The following is a 9,731-nucleotide window of genomic DNA, read 5'->3' as shown; positions in this document are numbered from 1 at the left end:
CCTCACAGGGTGTCTGTTGTGGGGAGGGGAAGGGAAAGGAGTTTGTAAGCTGCTCTGAGGCTCCTTTGGGTAGTGAAGGGCGGGGTATAAATCCAATCTCCTCCTCCTCCTCCTCCTCCTCCTCCTCTCCTCCTCCTCCTCCTCCTCCTCCTCCTCTTCCCTTTCCACATTAAACACACATGAGCACACGTAAAACGGCTGTATACTGAATCAGACCACTGGTCCATCGTGGTCAGTATTGTCCACTCAGACTGCCACCAGCTCGCCATCACCTGTTACCTGATCCCTTTAACCGGAGATGCTGGGGACTGAGCACGTGACTTTCTGCATGGCAGGCAGATCCACGGCCACTGAGCCACAGCTCCCTCCTCAACATGGTTTCTTCCTTCTGCAATCTACATCAAGGATGATCCACTTTTATATTGTCGGGGGCCACCCTATCCTGTTCTCCAGACACCCGTCAAAACACCAGAGCAATCTACCACCTTAGTCAGCACAGAGAAACACAGAGCTCATGCTATCAGACAATATGAAGCCGCTGGCAAGAGAACTGGTTTGAGCACACCTTAATTAAAATTTGATAGGGCCTCTGGGAGCGAGAGGAATTTGCTTTGGGAGGGCCACCTACGCACCACAGCCCCTGTGTAGCAGGCCACCCCAGCAACTAGCTCAAAAATAGCTACCTTGAGGGGATATCTATACGGCTCGTGAAAGGTCACTCTAATAGAGCGTGTACTTTAATACCACACGCACCACCTGACTTTTATCTCCAGAATTATTAATACAACCACCAAGTGTACCATTTGCTCTCACCCAGCAAGAGATCTTTGACTCTTGTGTGGTGATTGAAAGAAATTGGGGTATACATCGAACCAATAAAATAAGTAAATAAAATGGCTGGCCTTTGCCTTTTCCAGGGCTATTTTTGGGCAGGAGCGCACAGGAACGGAGTTCCGGCTGGCTTCAGAGCTGGCCACGCGTGGCTACAGAGGGAAGGCCTCCAAGGCGGGCAGGCCAGGGGGAGGGTCTTGGAAGGATTGGGGAGGCTTTTAAATGCCTCCCCATGCCTTCCCCGGCCTGTCAAAGGGCCAGTTTAAACTGCCTTCCCTTCCCTTTGAGGGGGGGGGGCTTGCCCGGGCTTGAAGCTGGGGAGTGTGGGGGTGTGGCCTAATATGCTAATGTGCTGCACTGTCAGGGGTGTGGCCTAATATGCTAACGAGTTTCTGCTGTTGGATGTGGCCTGTTATGCTAATGAGTTCCTTCTGGGCTTTTTCTACAAAAAAAAGCCCTGGTCTTTTCAATGAAGAAACTTCATTTGCTTTGCTTGGCGTATTGCCGGGCAGTGATTTGGGAGACTCCAGATTGGAATCCCCATTCTGCCATGGAAGCCGGCTGGTTGGGTCAGTCGTGCATTCTCACCCTCACCTGGATAGCTTCAGGCTAGCCCAGTCTCATCAGATCTCAGAAGCTGACCACGGTCTGCCCTGGTTAGTACTTGGATAGGAGACCATTGCCATGGAGAGGCAGGTAGCGGCAAAACCGCCTCTGTTTGTTTGTGCCTTTGAAAACTTTATGGGGTTGCCACAAGTCCGCTGGAACTTGATGGCACTCCACCACCACTCCACACTCTCAGCCTAACCTACCTCACAGGGTTGTTGTGAGGGTAAAACAGAGGAAAGGAGAACGATGTAAGCAGCTTGGGGAGAAAGGCAGGATATAAATGAAGCAAATAAATAAATCTTCCTACAGAAACCAGGGTGTAACTTGATAAAAGAAAGCAATGCTTAAAATCGGCATGCCTGCTCAACATTTAACACAGGAATGCTGGCAAGAACAGGTCTTAAAATCATGGCCCGAAATAATCCCCCCCTTTCATTTTTGTAACATCTGGCCTGATGATGAGTTCTGGTGAGCTCAGAAGCTTGAACAATGTTTTGTGTCATTTTGTTTCACCCCCCCCAAAAAAAGGTATTGCATAGTATTCTTATTTTTAAAGTGAGTACCAATTACTGTGAGTGGTTATGAATTAGCATCCAACTATCTGTGAGGATTTTCTGCACACCCTTCATTACTTTCTGTTTTCCAGCATTTCAGAGCAGTGAATTTGCAACTAAAAAAAAATAGCTAGCCACAATTGTCTGTTCTGTGGGGAATAAAATCCTTCTTTAGTTGGCTACAATTTAACATGGGGTAACCTGGAATAAGGAGCTGCGGTGGCTCAAGTGGTTAAGATGCTGAACTGCAGGCTGTGGAAGGTCAGTAGTTCAGCAGTTCAAGCCCCGGGTGCCGCAAGACGGAGTGAGCTCCCGTCTCTAGTTCCAGCTCCTGCCAGCCTAGCAGTTCGAAAGCAAGAAATTGCAAGTAGATAAATAGGTACCACTTCGGTGGGAAGGTCACAGCGTTCCGTGCGCCTTGGTGTTTAGTCATGCTGGCCACATGACCACGGAAACATCTTTGGACAGCGCTGGCTCTTCGGCTTTGAAACGGAGATGAGCACCGCAACCCTAGAGTCAGACTCGACTGGCTTTCGAGCAAGGGAACCTTTACCTTTCCTGGAATACTCAACACAAATATCTGCCTTAAAATAATACAGATATCGGTTGGTCCAGGTAGGGAAGATGTAATACAATATAGAGCAGATGTGGGCTGAAATATGAGCCAGAAAGGCTATGAAGTTCTGCCTCTTCAAACTTGAGTCTTTGAGCTATTAGGTATGCAACAGTGCCCCCTGCTGCTCAGCGTTTAAAGTGTAGAGACTGACTTGCACTTGGGAGAGGATAGAACAAAATTTGAGTCCAGGGGCACCTTTGAGAGCAACGAAGTTTAATTTTGGGTATAATTTTTCACGTGCATGCACACTTCTTCAGATACACTGAAACAGGTCTCCTCAAGCCTGACATATAGCTAGAATGGAGGGTTAGCTGGTGTAAGCAAACACCTGTTGGTTCCAGGGGTCCTTTCCTGCAGGAGCGCACAGGAGCGGAGCTCCGGCAGTAAAGAGCCCAGGTGGCGGGCACATGCAACAAGCCCCACCCCCTGCTCCCAGCAGCCCTCAGTCAGAGCAAGAAGCAGCCAGGTAAGTTGCAGAGCTCCCCCTGGCCCCCCGGCCCAAAACAGTCCAGTGGCACCTTTAAGACCAAGTTTTATTCAGGTACAAGCTCTCCCTTTTCTGTGAGGACAGATCTGCATGTTCCCCCCCCCCCCAATAGCTAGCAATCCAAAACAGACCAGTGGAGCCTGAGCGGTGGGTGTTGCCTTCTGACACACTTCCGGTGATGCCAGGGGGTGTGGCATATGCAAATAAGTTATGCTAATGAGTTAAGCTAATGAGCTCATGCACCTCTTCTTCTACGAAATGACCCCTGGTTGGTTCACCAATGATAATGTTCACAAATTATTGATAACAATCTGGACATCAGAACTATAATTAAAGAGACATTCTGCTGTTCAGTTGCATTAAGATGTTCTCTGCCTAAAATTATTATTGAACAAAAATGTATCAGAAAAGGCAATCTGACACTTTTTGGCTGATACAAGGTATATAGGGAAATCATTTCTTCCAGTGTACTTAAAGTTTCTGCTTTATTAACTTATGATTTATTTGGAGGACAAGGGAATATCCCCCCTACTCTCAAAACACATTCTTTTTAAAACAGAGTAAAGTCTTTTAAGCATAGTGTAGCAAGGGAACCTTTATCTTTACCTTTAGTGGTTGGCCTATTGGACCAGGATCTGGAAGATTCAAGGTTCAAATCCCCACTCTGCTATGGAAGCTCACTGGGTGACCTTGGGCCAGTCACACACAGCAAATCTACCTCACAGGGCTGTTGTGAGGATAAAATGGGGAAGGATGCAAACCCCTTTGGATTCCCCCCTGGGGAGAACAGCAGGTATAAACTAAGTAAACAATAACTAAAATAAATACATAAAAGAAAAGCTGATCCAAATCTAAACCTAACAAAGTTGGAGTCCAGGGGCACCTTTAAGACCAACAAAGGTTAATTTCATGCATGCACATGGAAGTGTATACCAAGAATTCAACTTGGTTGCATGCACACGAAAGCTTATACCCAGAATTAAACGTTGTTGGTCTTAAAGGTGTCACTGGACTCAGACTTTGTTCTTGTTGCTTCAGACCAACACGGCTGCCCACCTGAATCTAAATCTAATCCTATTTAGGCTGTAGCATCCACAAGGCTCCTGTTCTCTCTAGATCAGGGGTGTCAAACATGTGGCCCGGGGGCCTCATCAGGCCCCTCGGAGGGCTTCCATCAGGCCCGCAGTGGAACTGGCCATTTCCTGCTTCCAGTTCTGCTGCTGCCTGCATCATAGTTTGCTTCGCCAGACTCTCTTAATCACTCAGCCATTTCATGTTTCGACCTGGGTCCTATACTCAGAACTCTGAGCATGAGATTTCTGTGGTGAATGTCAATAAATCAAAAGTAGATTTGCAGCTTACAGAGCTAATGTTTTAAGCGTGTTTTTATTTTAAGTAAAAAAAATCTTTGTGTTTGTGTCCTTTATAAAGTTTATATCTCCACTACCTGGCATTACATTTTATGGCATATGTGGCCCGGCCCAGCAAGGTCTCATTTATGTCAGATCCGGCCCTCATAACAAATGAGTTCGACACCCCTGCTCTAGATCCTAAAATACTAAACTTTCTCAGGCTTTAAGGCTTCAGCCATTGGTGTTTAGTCATGCCGGCCACATGACCACGGAAATGTCTTCGGACAGCGCTGGCCCTTCGGCTTTGAAACGGAGATGAGCACCGCAACCCTAGAGTCGGATTCGACTGGCTTTCGAGCAAGGGAACCTTTACCTTTATATTATAGAGTTCCTAGATTTTTATATAATAAAACCATGTCGGTCATGCTCAAAATAGCTAAAGAGCTCCTTTTTCTCTTGCCATGTGAATAAGCTTCAAATACGGTTACCAACCTCCAGGTGGCACCTGGAGATCTCCTGCTATTACAATTGATCTCCAGATAACTACGATCAGGTCCCTTGGAGAAAAGGGCTACTTTGGAAGGTGGATAAGTGGGTGGGTCCCCAGGCGACACCCCCAGAATTGCCAAGTATTTCCCAGCCTAGAGCTGCAACTCTAGTTCAAGCCTGACCCACCCAAGGCTATGAGGCCACCACAAAGCTCCTTGATTTGTCTTTCTCGTGCGATAAACGTGCAAAGTTCGAATCCCTCCAGTGGCAACTCTAAGACCAACAAAGTTTAATTTCGTGTTCACGTTAAAAACTGTGGCCCGCTTTCAAACCACTGGCAGAACTGCTTGGCTTGCTGTCTCCAGGTCGGGAAATACTTGGAGATTTTGGGGGGTGGAGCGTTAGGAGTGCCGAGTTTGGGGCATAATAATGCCATAGATAATAATCCCAGCAATGGTATTCCCAGTAGTCATGTATGGCTGCGAGAGTTGGACTATAAGGAAGGCCGAGCGCCGAAGAATAGATTCTTTTGAACTATGGTGCTGGAGAAGACTCTTGAGAGTCCCTTGGACTGCAAGGAGATCAAATCAGTCCATCCTAAAAGAAATCAACCCTGACTGTTCCCTGGAAGGCCAGATAATGAAACTGAAGCTCAAATACTTTGGCCACCCAATGAGAAGGGAGCACTCCCTGGAGAAGAAGACCCTGATGCTGGGAAAGATTGAAGGTCAAAGAAGACGGGGACGATGGCAAAGGATGAGATGGTTAGACAGTGTCAGAGATGCAACGAACATGAAGTTGAGCCAACTTCAGAGGACGGCGGAAGACTGTGCGACTGAACAACAACAATGCCATAGAGTCAGTCCACCTCCCCAAGATAGCATTTTCCTCCAGGTGAAAGCGGGAGGTCTCCAGTCAACGCCGGGAGGTTGGCAACCCTGCCAGGCGAATGACCCCTTTCCCAGGTGCTGAAACGCCACAGAAATCCCGCCTTTCCCCCCTTCTCTCCCCGCCCCGAGGGAGCCGCCAGCTCCGAAATCTCGCGAGATTCCCCTCCCGACAAACCCGCCAATCAGCGCCACCCTTCTCCGTTCGCCCCGTGACCCGGATGTTGATATCCCCGGCCTCTGCCGCCATTTTCTCCCCAGCTTCCACTCTCCGGGCGTGCCGGTTCGGCGGTCTTCGTTTTTCTCGCGTCTTGTTTTTTTTTATTTAATCATTATTATTTTTAATTTCTGTTTTGAGGCGGTTGTCGTGAAGGTGAGGTTGGAGGCTTTTCTTCCCTGAGGGAGGCTTTGCCGGGTTGGGCGGAAAGCGGCAGGGGCGGATCTGGACCCCGCCTTGCCTCTTCGTTGTCGGGGCAACAGGGCCGTTTCCATGGAGACGCTGGGAGGAGCGGCGGCCTGAGAGGTTCTTGTGCCCCCGCCCCCCCCCCTTGGGGGGTCAGCGTCCCGTGCGCTTGCGCGGAGTTGTATTGGCGAGAGGAATAAGAATGATAACTGGGTGGGTCTTTGTGTCCCAGAATCTAGCTGTTTAAAGGGGGGGACGCGTTGCCAGCCTCCAGGTGGTGGCTGGAGATCTCCCACTGTTCCAGGTGATCTCCAGGCGACGAAGATCAGTTCCCCTGGAGAAAGTGGCCGCTTTGGACTGTGTGGGGTTGTATCCAATGTTCCCTCTAAGCTGTGGAGTCCTGTGAGCAGAAATTCAACCTTGTGAGCTACTGGCTTTAAAGTTGTGAGCGAGCAGTTTGGCCGCTGCATCAATCAGTTTGCTTTGGAGCCCCATCCTTTCTGAGCCGAGACAAAAATGTGTGAGCTGGAGGCTAAAAAACTGTGAGCTGGCTCACACTGACTCAGCTTAGAGGGAACACTGATTGTATCCTGCTGAGGGTCCCTCCCCTCCCCTCCTCAGGCTCCACCCCCCCAAAAAAATCTCCAGGTAGTTTCCAATCTGGAGCTGGCAACCAAGGCTCCCTCTAAGCTGTGGAGTCCCGTGAGCAAAAATTCTACTTTGTGAGCTGCTGGCATTGAAACTGTGAGCGAGCCATTGGGCTGCTGCATAAATCAGCTTGCTCTGGGGCCTTCCTTCCTGAGCTAGGACAAAAATCTGTCAGCCAGAGGCTAAAAAACTGCGAGCTAGCTCACCCTAACTCAGCTTAGAGGGAACACTGCTGGCAACCAATGTTCCCTCTAAGCTGTGGAGTCTTTTGAGCAGAAATTCTACCTTGTGAGCTACTGGCATTAAAAGTTGTGAGGCTACTTCATATATTAGTTTGCTCTGGAGCCATCCTCCCTGAGCTGAGACAAAAATCTGTGAGCTGGAGACTAAAAAACTGTGAGCTGGCTCACACTAACTCAGCTTAGAGGGAACACTGCTGGCAACCCTGGGGGGGGGGAAGGGAGAAGGGGGAAGTCGTGGCTCAGTGGCAGAGCATCTGCTTAGTGGGCAGAAGGTCGCAGGTTCGATCCCCGGCATCTCAGGTTAAAAGATACCAGGCAATAGGTGATGTGGAAGATCTCTGCCTGAGACCCTGGGGAGCTGTGGAGAGGGGCTGTGCCTCAGTGGTAGAGCCTCTGCTTAGCATGCAGAAGGTCCAAGGTTCAATCTTCGGGATCTCCAGTTTGAATGACCAGGAAGCAGGTGATGTGGAAGTTGTCCACCTGTCAAGTTGCAGCCAGTTACAAAGACTGATCTCGATACACCAAGAGTTAGACTCGGTGTAAAGCAGCTCTAGTTGCTTTATGTTTGTGACAGTGCGTTTAGATGTCATATGTAAAATATATGATATTTTAATTTCATACGTATTGATAATTTCATTGATATGTGATACATAGGGAGGCTGTGGGTCAGTGGCAGTGCATCTGCTTGGCATGCAGAAGGTCCCATGTTCAATCCCCAGAACCTCCTTTTAAAAGGACCAGGCAGTAGGTGATGTGAAAGATATCCACCAGAGACCCTGGAGAGATGCTGCCAGTTACAAACAAGACTGACCTCAATACACCAAGGGTTAGATTCAGTGTAGAGCAGCTTCAATTGCTTTATGTTTATGGCAGTGTATTGAGATGCTGTTTGTACAATATATGACATTTTAATTTCGTTCATGTGATAGGTATGTATATATGGGTGGGGGTTGTGGCTCAGTGGCAAAGCATCTGCTTAGCATGCAGAAGGTCTCACATTCACGCCCCAGCATCTCTGTTTAAAAGGACCAGGCTGTAGCTGATGTGAGAGACCCTGGAGAATTGTTGGCAGTCTGAGTAGACAATACTAACCTTGATGGACCAATGGTCTGATTTAGTATAAGGCACTTTCATGTGTATTCATGTGTGCATTATAGACAAGTAAATGGAAAGAGCTATCAGATATCTGGTTGCCTTCCTTGTATGTCGATTTGGACATCGGCAGGTAGCATTTCAGAAGAACAGGGATTCTGGAAAAGAGGAAACTCAGTCTTGTTTGAACACTGCTTATCTTTTGTTTTCTCTTTTTAGAGATGATTAACTTCTTTGGCACGTAGAGTTATAATGTGGTGGCCGGGACGGTCTCTGCCATGGCTTCAGAACTTTGCAAGACTATATCTGAGGCAAAGCTTGAAAGGCACAAGAACTTGTTCTTAAACTACCGAAATCTGCATCACTTTCCTCTGGAACTGCTGAAGGATGAAGGTCTGCAGTACTTGGAGCGACTCTATATGAAGAGAAATTCGTTGACCACTTTGGTATGATTTTATTTTTTAAAAAAAAACCCTAGCAGAATGTCCTCAGCAATGTCCTCAGGTGTTTGTGTGTGGAAGATTTAATCACTAAGTTCTGTGTTTTATTTTTCCCCCTGAGAAGTGAACTTCCTACAGTGTACCATTGCCCGGATGCAGCTTTACAGTCTCAGTGAGAACTAGTCAAAAGTGGGCTCCTATGAGGAGCGCTTTGTCCTGATTCCTAGGCCTTGAGGGAGCTTGCAGGTGGTTGGCCACTGTGAGAAACAGGATGCTGGACTAGATGGACCGCTAGTCTCATCCAGCAGGACACCACTTACGTTACATGGGAAACCTGAAGGACATGCTAATTGCCTCTATGTAGCTGTTACCTCTTTCTTTTTCAGGGTGCTTCTTGTTTGTCATGTGTGCTGCCTTCACTGAGGATCGATGATCCCATTCTCTCGGCTGTTTGAAAGAAGTGCATTGTGGTGTATCTTCCAAGCATGTTCTCCATCCTCACCTTTGAACAAAGCAGTCTTTGAAGATGCTTAGCAGGTCATGTTTCAGTGGCCACATTTATTGCCTTTGCAATAGAGTTGTCTTGACTTATTTATTTATTTATTTTATTAATCCAATTTGTACCCCGCCCTCCATGCAAAGCAGGCTCAGGATGGCTCACAGTCAATATATGAATAACAGTGAAAACCACATGAAATCATCTAAAAACAATTGAAGTTCATAAAGTGCAATTAGTTTGAGATGACTTACTTTAAGGATGTACACAGAGGTCTCATTCTGCTTTAAGATCTTCCTGCGACACAGGCTAGATGTCAAAACCAAGGTCCAGCCTACCTGAGGGACTGCCTTTCCCCACATGTTCCCCCAAGAGCACTACGGTCGGGGGCCTAAAACTTGCTGGTCATCCTGGGCCCCAAGGACATCAAATTAGCTGCGACCAGGGCCAGGGCTTTTTCGGTGGCGGCTCCTACCTGGTGGAACGAGCTCCCGGGGGAGATCCGGGCCCTGCGGGACCTTATGCAGTTCCGCAGGGCCTGCAAGATGGAGCTCTTCCGCCAGGCCTTTGAGTAGGAGCCGCCCC

At 48.1% G+C, this 9,731-nt stretch overlaps 1 protein-coding gene across 2 annotated transcripts in view; it reads left to right on the top strand.

Moving 5' to 3' along the window:
- The first annotated feature begins 8,440 nt into the window (after window positions 1-8,440).
- LRRC28 (leucine rich repeat containing 28) overlaps window positions 8,441-9,731 on the top strand; it is a 71,449-nt gene continuing 70,158 nt past the window's right edge. For both annotated transcript variants that reach the window (XM_015424545.1, XM_015424546.1), the window contains exon 1: window positions 8,441-8,656. In XM_015424545.1, coding sequence (XP_015280031.1) covers window positions 8,489-8,656 — 168 coding nt within the window. In that variant the 5' untranslated portion in view covers window positions 8,441-8,488. The remainder of the gene's footprint in view (window positions 8,657-9,731) is intronic.

This window comes from Gekko japonicus, unplaced genomic scaffold, assembly GCF_001447785.1.
Source record: "Gekko japonicus isolate JY-2015 unplaced genomic scaffold, Gekko_japonicus_V1.1 scaffold361, whole genome shotgun sequence".
NCBI classification, from domain to species: domain Eukaryota; kingdom Metazoa; phylum Chordata; class Lepidosauria; order Squamata; family Gekkonidae; genus Gekko; species Gekko japonicus.
This window is presented reverse-complemented; position numbering and strand designations above follow the sequence as displayed.